The sequence below is a fragment of the Lathamus discolor genome, chromosome 6 (genome assembly GCF_037157495.1).
Source record: "Lathamus discolor isolate bLatDis1 chromosome 6, bLatDis1.hap1, whole genome shotgun sequence".
In the NCBI taxonomy this organism is placed as follows: domain Eukaryota; kingdom Metazoa; phylum Chordata; class Aves; order Psittaciformes; family Psittacidae; genus Lathamus; species Lathamus discolor.
Window position 1 is genome coordinate 61,007,137 of NC_088889.1, and position 15,692 is coordinate 61,022,828.

Genomic DNA, 15,692 nt, shown 5'->3' on the forward strand with positions numbered 1-15,692 from the left:
TAGGATAGTTTGCTAAATTTAGTACTATATAATTTACCAGTGAAAAAACTGAGTTAACACTTTATTTATGAATTACACTTTATTACTCCACCATTTTTCTTTTGTTGAATTTAGTAATTTGAGATGTGTATTTTGTTTTTGCTTTTCTTCAGACACTTGTAAAACTCTTCTCGGGACGTAAACCCATGCTGTACAGTTTCCAGTCATCTTTACCACGATTGCCAGTTCCAGCTGTTAAAGACACAGTCAATAGGGTGTGTATATTTATTAATTCATTTTCTTCAGTAACATTGAATCCATATTTAGATGCCCTTGAAATTACTGGGCTTTTTGTGGGTTTTGTTTTTTTTTGGAGGTTTTTGGTTGTGGTGGGTTTTGTTGGGTTTTTTGTTTTGGTTTTTTTTTTTTTTACCATGTCTTATAACAAGTATTATATGGTGGTATTAATATGGTGTCATGGATGAAAACTTCTGCATAGAAATTAAAACAAAGACTATGACAAACCACTGAAACTGGTGACAATTTGAAGCTAATGTAATACATATCGGATGATGTGATGTCTGATGTAAAACTATGCAACAGAGTGTGAAACTTTATGGTTTTCTTATCTTCCACAGCTTGAACATAAAATGTGTTTTATGACAGAAAAGCTTATAGCAAATTGTGTAAGTAGGACACTTTGTCATAGAAATCACAGGTTGGATTTCTAGAGACAAAAAAGTCTCACTGCCTGATACTGAAGAAGCTGCATGTCTTCTGCGTGGAAAATATTTTTAGAGAAGTAGTCTCTTCCATTTGTGATTTGCTGACAAATGTCTGGAAAAAGATGTTTAGAAGAGTATATACTCTTATTTTAACAGCATGGTTTTTGCAACCTTATGAATTAAGCCTGGATAATCTTTGCCTACAGTTCAAACACTTTACATAGGAATGGTGTAAAGCTATGTATTAGTTACATACTGATACTGATTCTTCTCCTGTATTCTAGTATCTCGAATCAGTTCGGCCACTTATGGATGATGAAGAGTTCAGAAGAATGGAGGGTCTTGCCAAAGATTTTGCATTTAATCTGGGACCAAGGCTTCAGTGGTATTTGAAGCTAAAATCCTGGTGGGCCACAAACTACGTAAGTAGATAAATGGGAGGCTCAGTTGTTCAATAGACATACTTTAATTTGTTGCCTGTTGCCCTTTTTGGCTTAACTTTCATCTTTCTTAAATGTAAAAGAGGGCAATTGAAACCACCTAATATTTTTGTAAAGTGCATTGGAGAGCACCTGATTTGCACATAAATAACTTGCATCATTTGGTTAACAGCCTAGTGAATGGAACTTGAGAGAATAAATCCTCATTTTGTGTTCATTATCCTGGAGCAGGTGATTTAGCATTTGCTGTTATGATTGCTTTTTTCGTCTGTTCTGTGGTTTGATTTTTATTTTTTGGTGGGGGGTTGTTTAGGATTTTTTGGTTGTGATTTTTTGTTTTGGTTTGGGTTTTTTTTTTTTGTGTGTGTATGATTTGGCTTTTAGGTTTAGGTTTTTGTTTGTTGTTGTTTTGTGTTGCTTGTTTGGTTTTGGTTTTACCAAAAAGAAAACCCAAACCCAGCATTATAGTGAGAACTGTAAGATAATTCCTGATTCTTCCCTAAAGTTTAACACAAATTAGGTTTTTCTTTGTTTCTCTTTTTTAAGTAGGAAGGCAAGCTAGCAGTTTCCTTTCTGCATCTGTATGGAATGTTGTATTGTGGAGTCATTAACATAGAACACAAACTGTGGAAGTAATGAGATTTTACTGGTTTTGTCTTCCTGCTGTAGGTTAGTGATTGGTGGGAAGAATATGTCTACCTTAGAGGACGTGGACCAATAATGGTTAATAGTAATTATTTTGCAATGGTGAGTAAATAATATAAACACCTTATGTGTCAAAGAAGCACAGAAAAATTTCTGCCAGGTGCTTATTTCATTATATCTTTCTGCTTAGAAATCTATTGCTACTGAGTAAGTCACCTGGGTTTTTCTTCCTTGTAGGAAAAACCTTTAATGTGCAGCCAATGTCTTCAAGTACAGTGCTATGTTAATAATAAACTTTTGCCACTTAGGCAAACTCATGTAATAGTGACTCTACACAGTTTTGTGCTTACTGCAATAAGCAGTGCTTTCAAAAGCTCTATATAAAACTTCATGGGTAACACAGTTCAGCAAGGTGTGTGCTCATATTCACAAATGTCTTTACAGGAAATGAAATTGTAAAAAAAAAAAATCAAAATTTAAAGTAGAAAGAAGAAATTTGGTAGTCTTGGATTCAAGTTCTAAGTAGCATTGTCTTTACTACTGGGATGATGAGCAGCTATCATTTATATTTCAGGACTGATGCTGTTTAAGGAGATCGGCTGTTGAAGAAATTTAAGTTTCAAGTCATCAACTCACTGCACTAGTGCACTTAATATGTTTTAAAGCCTTGTCCATTTAACCAGAATAAACTATAAAGAAGTGAATGAGAAGTACTATCAGTACATATTTTTATTTTAAATGTAGTCTGGTAATCATTAACTTATGTTTCTTATGTACTTTTTAGGACTTCCTTTATTTGTCTCCCACAACCGTACAGGCAGCTAGAGCTGGTAATGTTATCCATGCCATCCTGCTCTATCGGAAAAAACTGGACAGACAAGAAATCAAGCCAGTATGTATATCAGTTTAAGTGGCCTTTGGTCTTTTTCTAGCATAATCTGCAAGCACTTGATCTGTTTTCAGAATGGAGAGAAGAGAGATGTTTTATTGTCAGAACTACATGTAAGATGTTTGAGACCACAAATTGTGTTCCATCTTAGGTTATCACTTGAATTGCACCTGGCAGAAAATACCAGTTATCAGAAACACAGGATTCTGTCATGACAACTAATTGCAGTATTTAGAATTAATGAATGTATTTGCCCAAAAGACTGAGACTTGTACTTGCATATGTTAAGCATTCCATATAACAGATAATATTGTTAGGTACTAAGCATGTAATGGTACTTTTGAGCCCCTGAAGTCTGAAAGTCTGTAAGTCTGAGTTACCATGTAGTGTGAGCACAAGGGGTGGTTGGGACAAAGGACTGGACCTTGAGGCCAAGAGTGGGCCAGTGGCAGCTGAAGTATAGATGATGATAAAATCCTGTTGCACTAATTTCTAGGTAGCAGAGATCGGCAAGGTAAATCCCATTCTGAATTTCTGTTCTATTCAGGGCCTGTATGTTGTAGGGAGCAATATTGTGGAAACAAGTAGTTTTGTTGATGGTCAGGAATGTGACTAATTGTATGTAACTACAAATCTGAGGAATGTGAACTTTTGTTCCTGCACACCCAGAAATGGCTTAAAGAAACAATTAAGGGGTAATGCATGCTGCATGTTTAAATTTTGCATCTGGACTGGTCACCGAGAGCTTTTTGGATTTCAGATGCTAGCTAGGTTCAGTCATCCCTCCTCAAGGGTGAGCTTTTGTTAGGAAGGGAAAAAATACAGCTACTGGAATGTCAGTGGAATATTCCACACATAATTCAAGAAAACACAATGGGGGTGAGGGGAATCATGAGTTTGTATATTGCAAATCTTAATATTCTACAGCCTTTTAACCAGATCCTGGTTTTTCTTTTTCTCATTATATATGCCCAATATATGAACATTTTAATGTATATTTGCGGCACAGATTCTTCTGATGGGATCCACTGTTCCACTCTGCTCAGCTCAGTGGGAACGGATGTTTAACACCTCCCGTATCCCAGGAGAGGAATCAGGTAAGCAGGACCAGCCAAGTAAAATAAGCATCTTAATGGAATTCAGTTTTGGAAGTATTTTGTCCTAAAATCCCTTTTTTTTCCCAGATAAAGATCTGACAGACACATCAATGCTGTGTTCCACTACTCAGGAAGTAATGAACTCCTACAGTGTGCTAGATATTTCAAAATACCCTAAAAGGAAAAAATTTCTTTAGTCTTCTCCATTCTACTCTTTGAGGATCCTTTGATAATCCATGGGTTTATGTTTGTTGAAGTTGTGTTCTCCTATCTCAACTATATTAAAACCTTTTACTTGCTTGACTTTACCTTTTTTCCTTTCAGTTTATGATTCACAACAACATCCCAGTGAAGTGTTCTCGATGTGAATGTCTAACTGGTTTAGAGGCAGGTTCAGTCTTAGTCCTGTCAAGGTTTTCAACATCACTGTTACCTTGACCTGTGTTGTTACCTTACATGTGCTGTAAGACATGAGCTAGGTGAAATCACCTGTAACAAAGCTGGTGTCCAAAACCGTCTCTGTAATACATTAAGAAAATACATACTTTGGGTTTTGTTAGTTCCTTCCCTGCCCTAACTCGCAGGACTGGTCTGATTATCCAAAGCTATGAGTAACTAAATTTTCACATTTTAATTTTGATTAGAGAGGTGCACCTGTTGACTTACAGCAAGGTCATTCTCTCCTGAATCTGTTCCTGCAACATCTATTTATTGTGGAAGACTAAGGATGTGCCTACATGATCACAAGCAATCATGTTAGCTCAGTCAAAAAAGACCCAAACAAAGTCTCTGTGACAATTCATATACACTTTCTGCCTGTAGGTGTACATATACTCTCATTGCACTCATTCGCTAACACTGTCTATACACATAAAAGCATTTCACTTCAGTTAATGGCAAACCTTCGATAAATGGTTTGTTGTTCTATCTCAACATAAAAACGTCATTGTTTTTTGATGGTCAGTACATCATCTGAGATCTTGAGGCTGATTCTTCTCTGAGGTTGTCACTTGAAAATAGCATGTATTTTATTTTGACTGTGAGATCTGTAACTCAGTCCTATGTTTCAAGCTGCCTTTGGGCATGTCAGTTGCACTCGACTAAAGAATAAAAATACATAAAGGATTTTACTCTTGGTTTGGTTGCTGGCCCTTGGTAGATTATTGAGGAATTATTTCCTGGTTATGGTTCAACTTCCTTTGTCTGCAAAATGGAGGTGGTGATTACTCCCTGAACATGAACTGGTAGCTTAAGTAAACTAACAAGTTTTAAAATCCCTATTATACACACGTACTATGTGAGCTATTGTTATTTAGAGTACTGAGAGTGCAACCCTTGCCTCCTCCTTGTCCTCAATAAAATTAAAGTATGAACTGTTTGCAATTAACTTTGGATTTGGTGTTCTCTTAGTCTGAAATGAGTTTTGCACAAAAGTGTATCAGTAGCCCATTCTAACTATAACACCTGATTATAACATACCTCCTGTATATCTTAATGGTTCTACTTAGTTTCTTTCAAGTTTAAGTATAGTAATGGTTCTTCCCAGATTCACAGTAATATAATGGTTCTTTAAGGTAGTGAATGGATTCAGTCGACAGTTTTCACCAATTGAGGACTTTTCCTGGCTTCTGCAGAAACCTTCACATGTGGTTTGATATAATGCTTTCAAGATGAACTTTAGGTTTATGACAAGCCATATAAATAATAAAGTTAAGAAAAATGTGTGGCTTAGGTTTTCTGCTTCACTGATTTCCATAACACTGCACTTCTTGGCCACAGATGGAGCATTCATTCTGTACCTGTCAGGATACATATGAACGAAACTTATGGTACTTAATTTGGGCCCTTTTAAGACTCCACACAGATTATACCATGAATTGTCTAGAACTTGAATGAAGATGATTTAAAAGTACCTTTCCTCAGACTCATCTAGTGTGTTCTTTTGTTGACTACATTAATGAGACTATGGTACTACTGCTCACTTTTAATATTGGCAACCAGTGTGGAAACTTGTGGTACTACACATGCAAATGATTGTCAAATCTGGATATTTGACTTGTTTCATGCAGGAATCTTCATGCTGAAATAAGATGGGAGATTGGTTTATCTCACACTATATTACTTTGTTAAAATAAGTAAACTGTGGCTAACTGGTAGGGCATGCAGTAGGTGTTTGATGTTTAGTACATTAGTGTTTTGAGACTTCAGCTTTGTTTTCACAAAGTGTTTGCAATTTCTAGATACTCTCCAGCATGTGAAAGACAGCAAACACATTGTTGTGTATCATAAGGGCCGTTACTTCAAAGTATGGCTATACCATGATGGCAGACTGTTGAAACCCAGAGAAATTGAACAGCAGATGCAAAGAATTCTTGATGATGGTTCAGAGCCTCAGGCTGGTGAAGAGAAACTAGCAGCTCTTACTGCAGGAGATAGGTAAGATAGTTATTATTTTTCAAACATACTTCAATATTTAGAGATAGTTGCATAATATACTAATTCAGTACTGGCTTTGGAATTTTAAAATAGTCTTCAGTCAGTTGATTATACCTTGATCCCTGATTTTGCATATTGCTAAGATGTGAAACCTCTTTGGTCATTTGTAACTACATGGAGTTGAAAGTAATTTTGCAGTGGCATCCCTGTATACAGATTACATGTACTTAGCTGGAGGAGTTTGGTTTAATTGTGGTTATCATAAAGGTGGTAATTGGAAGCTTTACAGTATTATACTTACTGAACTACCAGAGTTTTATATCTACTCTGGGGTTCACTGGCATTTTAACAGTATCGTAAAACTTAAGATCAAGAATGTGAATCTGGTAACTGTTATTCCATATTCATGATTTTCACCTACAAAATAAAGCACTATGTACTCAGTTGGTTTTAAGTACAAAATCATTGAATTCAATTAAATCATGACAAGTTTAGATCAATCTGCCTAATTGTTTATGGACAAGGGGGAGTGACTGTGGATTTTGATATGCTTTCTTACTAGGAGTCCCTTCTTTTTCTCACTTTCTGCTTTAAAACAAGCAGATATCTTTTTCATTTGGAAAACCACAGAAACTTGTAAATATACATGGTGTAACTCTGCAGAAATTACATTGTTCAGAACTTCTTTAACTTCAGTTCTGTTTCAGGCATTTCCAGTGAAACTTTTTTTGACAATTGTCCAGACTCAGGTTTAGATGTTACAGTAATTGATATTTATCTGATTGTTTTCATTGTTACTACTATTTTCTTCCATATAATAAACATTTTCTTTTGTTCAGTTATGAATGTAGATGATCTATATGCATTGCATGCTGCAGAAATATTGAATTTAGGTTAAGCTTTGCATGTATGATATGTTGAATTGGTTCATAGGATTACAGTGTACATGTATTTTCAGAACTTTTCTCTGCTGATACAGTTTAAATGCAATGAAAGTAGTTCCTTCAAATTTGATAAAAGTAGCAATAATTTCATAGTGATCTTAAGAGTGATAAAATGTTGTCAAATTCTCATAATCTGTCAATAAACAAAACTCTTTTCTGCAGAGTACCATGGGCTAAGGCTCGACGGGATTATTTTAGCCATGGAAAGAACAAACAGTCCTTAGATGCTATTGAAAAAGCAGCATTTTTTGTAACATTAGATGATATCGATCGAGGGTACATGAAAGAAGACCCAGTAAGGTCACTGGATGAGTATGCAAAATCCCTAATACATGGCAAATGCTATGACAGGTATAGTATTGACTCTGGAAAACACCTCTTTTTTTTTTTTTTTTTTTTTTTTAGAATTTCACTAATTCACGTGACTAATGCGTATGAATTAGAGACTTATAAGCTGATAAATTTCATTGAATCGCAGAATAGTTTGCACTGGAAGCAAACTTCAAAGATCATCTAGTCCACCTCCCTTATCATAGGCAGGGACATATTTCACTACATCAGATTGCTCAAAGGCCAGTCCACCTGATTATGAGCACTTCTAATGATGAGGCACCCAAAACTTCTCTGGGAAACCTGCCCAGTGTCTCACCACTCTTATGCTAAAAGACATTTTTACTTTCTGTCAGATCTAAATCTATATTCTTAGAGTTTATAACCATTGCCCCATATCCTATCTAGATAGGCTATGGTAAAAAGTCTTTCTCAGTTTTTTTTTTTTTTTTTTTTAATGAACTTTCTTAATATATTGAAAGATTTAAATAAACTATTACTGGGGGGTGAGGGAGAAGCCACAAACTAGTGCATTTGAATGGGAATTTTTGAGAGAGATGAAGTTAAAGTGTAAAAATGCTTCTGTAATGTACAAAACTATCAGGAAGTCTTAATTTCTTTTTGTAGGTGGTTTGATAAATCATTCACTCTTATAATATTCAAGAATGGCAGAATGGGTCTGAATGCAGAGCACTCATGGGCAGATGCTCCTATTGTTGGACACCTCTGGGAGGTAAGTGTTTTGTACTAAAAGCTAATGCAGGAGATAATGGGATGTGGTCTGCGCAGTGGTCCTGAAGATGGCCAGTTGCTATCAATCCTTTGCGTTCACGTTGCTGTGAGCGATTACATGCTGGTGTCTATAGCAACTGTAGACTTTAAAACCCCGCCTCTTACTTACAAGTATAAATGAAAGGTTTTTATTGCATTTCAATGAGTGTAGATGTCTCATAGAAAAGTGATACAGTTTCCTATTTAACTTGTTTATAATATTCAAAATCAATGGATTTGATATAGCATTCTATTTTGCATATATACGTGCTCCTGAAGCACTTAAGCTTTCTTGCATTATAAAAATCCCACACTTACTTTCAAAATTTAAAGAAATGGTACAGAGTTAAACTTTTCCTCTACGCTATTGTTTGATGAGCTGCAGATTGATATATTATCTCTTGTGTTTATTTACAATGAATCGAATAAACTTTTTTTTTTGCCAGGTCTGTTCAACATGACCTTACCTTGTTACTTGAAATCCTATTTCATTTTTTTCTTTTTGAAGCTTAAACATATAAACAGTTACATGATTTAATCACTCAAAACTACTTCATGAACAGTAGCTGACTGTGATTTTATTATGTATGCAAACCGGTCTTGGGTCTGAATGGTACCCCAGGTAATTTACCAATTTTATTACATGAGTGTTTCCATCTGTGTAAGAACACACACAAAAAAACCCTCCATAATTTTTTTTTTTTTTGAGCATTCTCTAACCAGGGAAGAAGAAGGCTGAACTGATTTGAGATTGACTTGACAGTTTAGATTAGCTCAATGAGAAAAGAGTTCCTGTGGTTTCTTTTGAGTGTTGTTGCATGCTTTAGTTCATATCTCTGGATTTACAATTAATTGGTTCATTTTCTGCTAAGAATTAAGATTACTAAAATAAGCTAAGTAGGTTTTCAGTTCCTAAAAAGTTATCTGTTATCTCTTTATATATTGCCTATTTTTTTAATAGAATGGATTAAGCTTTTTTTAATATTTGACATGTTCTGACAAATAAATGAGAAAATTGAAATAATAGATTAGAACTATATATAAAACATGCAATAGAACTTTGTCAAGCTTTTTCTTTCCATATTGAGCAGCTTCAAATCTATTGATAATCCTGCATTATTTATTTATTTGTTCATTTATTTGTTATTTTCTACATTGAGGATGTTGTTTGAAATCTTGTAAGACTGAGCTTATTTTGCCTGTTGTTCCAAATTCTATTGTTCATGTTGGAAATATTTTATTTTTCCACCTAAGAACTCTAGTGCACATATAAAATAATCTATTTTGAGTGGGATGCAAATCTGGCCAAAACTCTCTAGAATATAAATTGATCAGAAGTGGTGAAATCTAAGCCTCTAAGATTTGATTTTTTTTTTCCTTTTTTTTTTTTTTTTTTTTACTACTAGTAAGTTGAGGTAGCTTTCTAATTGAAATATTTTGATTAATTCAGTAGCACCTAACAAAATGTACAAGTGTAATTGATGTTTGCATATCTGGTATTTTTCACACTGAGAACACAAGTAAAAATGCTCTTCAAATAAGAGGTAAACCAGAGGGCTTCACCTGCAGCTGTTCTTAGTATTTGGAAATGAATCATATATTGTATTTCATTGGGTAGTGAAAATGGGTTGTATTGATTTCACAATGAAATCCTAATTCCACCGCAACACGTAATGTGCTGCAATTCTGAATAAGTATCATTCTTTGCAGAATGTAATGGCAGCTGACTATCTTGAGCTGGGCTATTCAGAAGATGGGCATTGCAAAGGAGCTACCAATCAAAATATTCCTGTTCCTACTAAACTACAGTGGGAAATTCCAGAAGAAGTAAGTACAGAACAGCTAGTGGTTTGAGGAAGAAGCTCACCTTTTTCTGAGCACTCAGATCATTTAAGTATTTATTAATAACAATATAAATCAGCTTAAAATTTCTTTGTATCCTGTAAGATGTATTTCATATGTGGACATAACTCAGTTTACTTGGAAAGGTATCAGGGGGTTTTAATGTCACTTTAAAAATCCTGGCCAGGAAATGCCAACTTTTTACTAGAAACTTTCTTGAGTGGCCACATGTCAAAAATAAGTGGCCACCTATTTTGAATAGTAATTGTATTAAAATGAAGTTGAAGTTGTTACTATCATTACAACAAATGCTTTCCTGCAATGGTTCCTTGAGATTAGCTGTCTTTTTTGTGTTCAAAATTCTGTGTCGATGTCTAATAAGGTTTGATTTATTTTCTTTTTTGGCCTGAGTTGAAGACACACTGCAACTATCTATTTGGATTTTAATTTTTAATAAAAAGGTAATGGTTGGTGGTACGCTTAATTAAGCATGTATGGCAATTTAGAAGCCACACAGTTATTGCTGTTCTACCTCTGTGGGTCGTTCTAGTGATCTGAACAGTCTAAATACTGGTGGATTTTTAAAGCCTAATTTTTGGAGTCCAGAGGTGTATTGCTTAAAACTTTTTATTAGCATTTTGAATTTTAACTTTCTGCCAAAGGTAGCATCTCGTCAGTCTCCAAAGGGAGATTATTGGTAATTGTTTCTGGCATGCATAAAGGCAACATTTCTTAGTTACCAATTAAAAATACTTGCGCTCTTTCAATAGTTCTCGCAAAAACCATTAATGCATGCCTATGCACACCTGTGTGTCTATTTATTTTAGTGTCAAGAAATGGTTGAGAGGTCTCTGAGCACTGCTGTAGCTCTGGCAGATGATGTGGACTTCAGTTCATTTTACTTTGATGCTTTTGGGAAGGGACTAATAAAGAAAGCAAAAACCAGCCCTGATGCCTTTGTGCAACTTGCCCTGCAGCTTGCTCACTATCGGGTAAGAAGAACAGTCTGTTTTTGACTTACAGAATCTCATTAAATTGGGTATAGCATGTTCTAAGCAATGTTAAACTTAACTTGCAGTTTGGAGTGCATCCTTAATTCAGTAGTCACTAGACTTGCAAAAAGGATTAACAGAAATGCCTGCCTGTGTATTCCTCTGTTAGTTCATCTTTTCTGTAGCATGCTTTCAGAAAACACCAGTATAGCAATGTCCATGTTTTTAATTTTGCTTTTTGGTTGTTGCTATTTAGAGACTATTCTAGGCTTTTTAAGTAATTCCAAACATTTTTCCAAAGCACCCAGATTTCCTGGCTGCTATCAACATTTCAGTCTGTCTTATACAGTAGCTACACGGCAAATAGTTTGATTATCCACCCACCTGTTTCAATTTGAACACCCATCTTCCATATCTAAAACTGAACAGACTGTCAAAATCTGTTCTGGTATGTATCTTATATACATCACTTTCTAAGATGTATTAGGTAAAATTCTGTCATTTGGCAACTTTTAATCTGTAGATTGTGCACATCTACAGAAATATGGAAGCCATATTCCCTGGATTTTGCAGATTGTTTTCAGTTCTCACATATCTTGAAAATCCCCACACTGGCATGTGCCTCCATGCTCTTAAATTTTTAACTGAAAATACTTTTAAGAATGTTAGTTTCTTAATTATTTACCACAGCTGTCTTAATTAAGAAGTCCCTGAACTTTTAAACAGGTTTTTGTGTCATCTTTGGTTATAAGCTGAAGAAGACTGAATATAAACCAGTGAGGATAGTCCTTGCTAGTTTGGTTGTTCTATTAGCATGTATCAAATCCTGCTGCTAATCTTATTTTTGCCTTTATGTTTAGGCAAGTCTGCTAATGATGGCCTACTAAAAACTTCATGTTGAGTTTAATTTGTGGAGAGATTGATACCCTGTGTGCTTTCCTTGAACTGTTGATTAAGAAAGTGAGGCTAAGTCTGGCTAAACCCTTAAGATCTGATTTTTTTTTTCCCTTTTCAAGGACATGGGAAAATTTTCTTTAACATATGAAGCCTCTATGACACGCTTGTTCAGAGAAGGCAGGACTGAAACTGTTCGTTCATGTACTGTTGAGTCATGTAACTTTGTTCGATCCATGGAAGACCCAACTGAAAGTGTAAGTTCATGGTATTGTTCTGTATAATTCCACAAGGCACATGAATTATCATTAGATATCAGGATATATTCCTAAATAGGTTTTTAAACCCTTGAAATTATGCCTTTGTTTTTTAGGAAGGAAATGCAGCATAAAGTTCATTGTGCACATTATCAATATGGCAAAAATTCAAGGCTATACCAAAAGAGGATGGCAGTAAGTTAGCCAAATATGCCATTTCTTATAGTTCCTGAACTCCAGAAAACTGAAATTACTTGAGATTTTTTTTTTTTTTTTTTTTTTTACTTGTAAAACTCAAGCATAGATTTATGAAATGAGTAACCTCCTACCAGTTAGGCTTTTCTTTCCAATAGGGAAACAAGTATCACTTGCATCTTTCCTGTGGCATTTTGACTGGCAAAAGCAGCATGGTCTAGGAAAAACACTTCTTTGTTTGGAAAACCTAGACAGTACTGGGAAGGGTGAGAGCTGTCTGTTCTTTTAAGCTACTGTTAGTTGTGGTTTTTAGACACAGTTGATGAAATAAATTATATTAGCAGGTTTTGCTAAGCTGAATGGAATTTTCATTTCTTCAGAATTAATAAAAATTTGAGTTTAAAAAGAGAGTTTTGTTAACTAGGAATGTACTCAAGGTATTGCATCCAAGCCAGAGTAAGAGCTGCATGGGTAGAAGTTATAATGAAAAAGATCTAGGACTATAATAATGAGTAAATGAACATTTAGTGCTATGCCATTGGGAAAAACAGAGCCCTCACTTAAATTATTCTTGCTCTTTATTTTTAGTAGTCTGTTGTCCCTGAACATTTTTCCTATACAGCATTAGCTGGGATGATGTGTCCAGTTTTGCACACCACACTTAAGTTATGGATTTATAGAGAAAGATGGATTGGAGAGAGTCTAAAGGAGAGAAGGATGATGGTTAGAAACTCCTGAAGACGATCTGTGAGAAGAGTTTAAACTCAATTATTCCTGCCTAGCCTGAAAAAGAGAGCGCACTGTGGAAGAGATGGGGAGCCATGTTGTACTCTAGAGGATAAGAAAGGCTGATGCAGAGATGATGGGAATAATCTGTTACCTGCCCCAAGAAGTAATGGACTTAAATTTCAGGCAGAAACACATTAGGGAAACATTTCTGCCAGTAAGGATAGTGAGTAAGGAGGGAAATTGTGAGAAGTCTGAAAGCCCCAGGCCATTATTTTGGGTGGTTGTTTTTTCACTTTGACAGTCTTTAAAAGTAAGTTACTTAGTGAAAAGAGTTTTAATTGATCAGATCTTGGGGCAGAGAATTCCAAACAGATGGATAGTTGAAGTTATTTCTTCAGAAACAAAGAACCCCATGATTCTATGAATAAATGCTCCTGCAAATAAACAGATACACAGAGAAAAAACCAAACTTTTTTCTCCCTCCTCTTTCTGGGAGTTCTGTGTAGGTAAAATCCCCCTCAATATGTTGTGCTGGGAGCTGTGATCAGACCAGTTCAAGTCTAAAAATCCAGCCATGTCAAGGTGTCATACACAGCTGTATGGTACAGCTACTGGGCAGCTACTCTGTGTAAAGCAATTTTGATATAGTCCTAATGTCAGAACCAAGTGCTGTTACATCTCCACAGTTAACATCTACCTTTTTGTTCAAGGAATATGATAACCCCATACATGGCAAGATACATATATGTAATAGACATAATTCTGCTCATTGAATTTTTTTATGGTTACTACAAACATGATTCTTTCAGACTTGTTGATTCATTACTGCCCTTCATCTGGAATTAACAGCAACAAAACAGAGGAACCCTGCCTTCATAGTGCAAGTTTGGGGTTTTACCTGTTATGAAGATATATTACATGCATGTATATATTATTTCCAAAAGAGTTGTCTGCCTTTACTGTTTGTTCTACTTTTTTGTTGGAATTTCCTTGGAATTCCCTTGAGGCATGTATCTTCCATGGATTATCCGCAAAACTTTAGTCCTGGATGCCAATGGTGGGCATATTTAGCACGACTACAAGTGATTTGTTTCTCTTGCTGAAGCTATATAGGCTGTTCACTATGTCCCATATAAGTGGTGTAAAATGCAATGATGCTGGAGGTCAGAAGTGATAGGTTGCCATACACTCGGTATGTTCATTCCACATCATAAAATCTTAACAGAATGGCTCACTGTTTTGAATAAGCACTTTCTTTCAGCTCTTGCAACATTCATACAGTGTTCATAGAACTGTGGGATACCTCAGGTTGGATCCATAAGTATCACTGAGTCCAACTCCCTGCTTCTTGCAGGACTACCTGAAACTAAACTGTATGACTAAGAGCATTATCCAGACATTCCTTGAACAGGCTTGTTGCCATGACCACTTCCTTGGGGAGCCAGTTTCAGTGACTGGCCACCCTCTAGTGAAGAACCTTTTCCTAATGTCCAGTCTGAACTCCCCTTGATGAAGCTTTCCATTCCGGTTTGTATGACTTCTGACTGGAATTGTCTGCTCCTGAGATTTTAAGAGAAGGCTTTTAAAAAATGACCAGCATTCATGAACCCAATACCTTCAGTGTTATCAGTCTGCCTTCTAAAATGGCTGATGCAATTCCATCTTTTCTTAAATCCTGTTGAGATTTGTTCTTCTGTAACTCTAAGACCACTGTCTCTAGAAACTAAATGTACAGTAATATAATGTACTTGACTTGTTGCACGTTCTAGCCTTGAGAGCCATCGCTGTAACTCAGTTTCCACACCTCCATCCAGTTCACTTAACTGATTTTTCTTCATCTTTGTTTCATTGTCAGATTGAAAATAAGCTGAAGTTTTTTCGGCTTGCTGCTGCCAAACATCAGCACTTATATCGTCTTGCCATGACTGGTTCTGGCATTGACCGCCATCTTTTCTGTCTTTATGTTGTCTCCAAGTACCTGGCTGTAGATTCTCCCTTCCTTAAGGAAGTAAGTGACTTCTATTGATAATATTAATTACAGAAAAAAAGTCCTTTTTTAACCTAGCATTTTGTTGTGTCTGCTTACATAGTTGTAGAACTCAGGTTTTCCTAAGATAAAAGCTAAGAGCTAACATTGCTTAGTATCTGCTGATAGATTACAAATTAGTTTCATTTTGCTCTATGTATGCACTTACTAATAAGCCTATAGTAATGCTTTCTGTGGGATTTATAGTATAATACATGTTGTTAAGGATTGCAGGAAAGATATAGTCAGTATTGAAAAAAACCAAACCCAACCCAAAAAAAAAAAAAAAAACCCCAAACATTGCTTCTGGCTTTTACACATTTTCAAGGCAGCAGAAAAGGCTGTGTTTTCTCTCAAGATTCCTCTTTTGGAACAGTGACAAAATCACTTTCTTTTACTGTGAATTAAAGGAATTTTATGTTGTGATTTTTTTTTTTATGTACAACATTAATGTCACTGTTCTATTACCATAACAAATGCTTTATTACTTCAACTAGATTT

General features: G+C 35.5%; 1 protein-coding gene across 9 annotated transcripts in view; it reads left to right on the forward strand.

Moving 5' to 3' along the window:
• The window catches only part of CPT1A (carnitine palmitoyltransferase 1A), a 44,384-nt gene that overhangs the window by 18,357 nt on the left and 10,335 nt on the right, over nucleotides 1-15,692 (forward strand). For all 9 annotated transcript variants that reach the window (XM_065683124.1, XM_065683119.1, XM_065683118.1 and 6 more), the window contains 12 exons: nucleotides 153-254; nucleotides 989-1,126; nucleotides 1,814-1,891; nucleotides 2,574-2,681; nucleotides 3,688-3,775; nucleotides 6,016-6,211; nucleotides 7,318-7,506; nucleotides 8,113-8,218; nucleotides 9,967-10,083; nucleotides 10,926-11,090; nucleotides 12,107-12,241; nucleotides 15,021-15,173. In XM_065683124.1, the coding sequence (XP_065539196.1) occupies nucleotides 153-254; nucleotides 989-1,126; nucleotides 1,814-1,891; nucleotides 2,574-2,681; nucleotides 3,688-3,775; nucleotides 6,016-6,211; nucleotides 7,318-7,506; nucleotides 8,113-8,218; nucleotides 9,967-10,083; nucleotides 10,926-11,090; nucleotides 12,107-12,241; nucleotides 15,021-15,173 (1,575 nt within the window). The remainder of the gene's footprint in view (nucleotides 1-152; nucleotides 255-988; nucleotides 1,127-1,813; nucleotides 1,892-2,573; nucleotides 2,682-3,687; nucleotides 3,776-6,015; nucleotides 6,212-7,317; nucleotides 7,507-8,112; nucleotides 8,219-9,966; nucleotides 10,084-10,925; nucleotides 11,091-12,106; nucleotides 12,242-15,020; nucleotides 15,174-15,692) is intronic.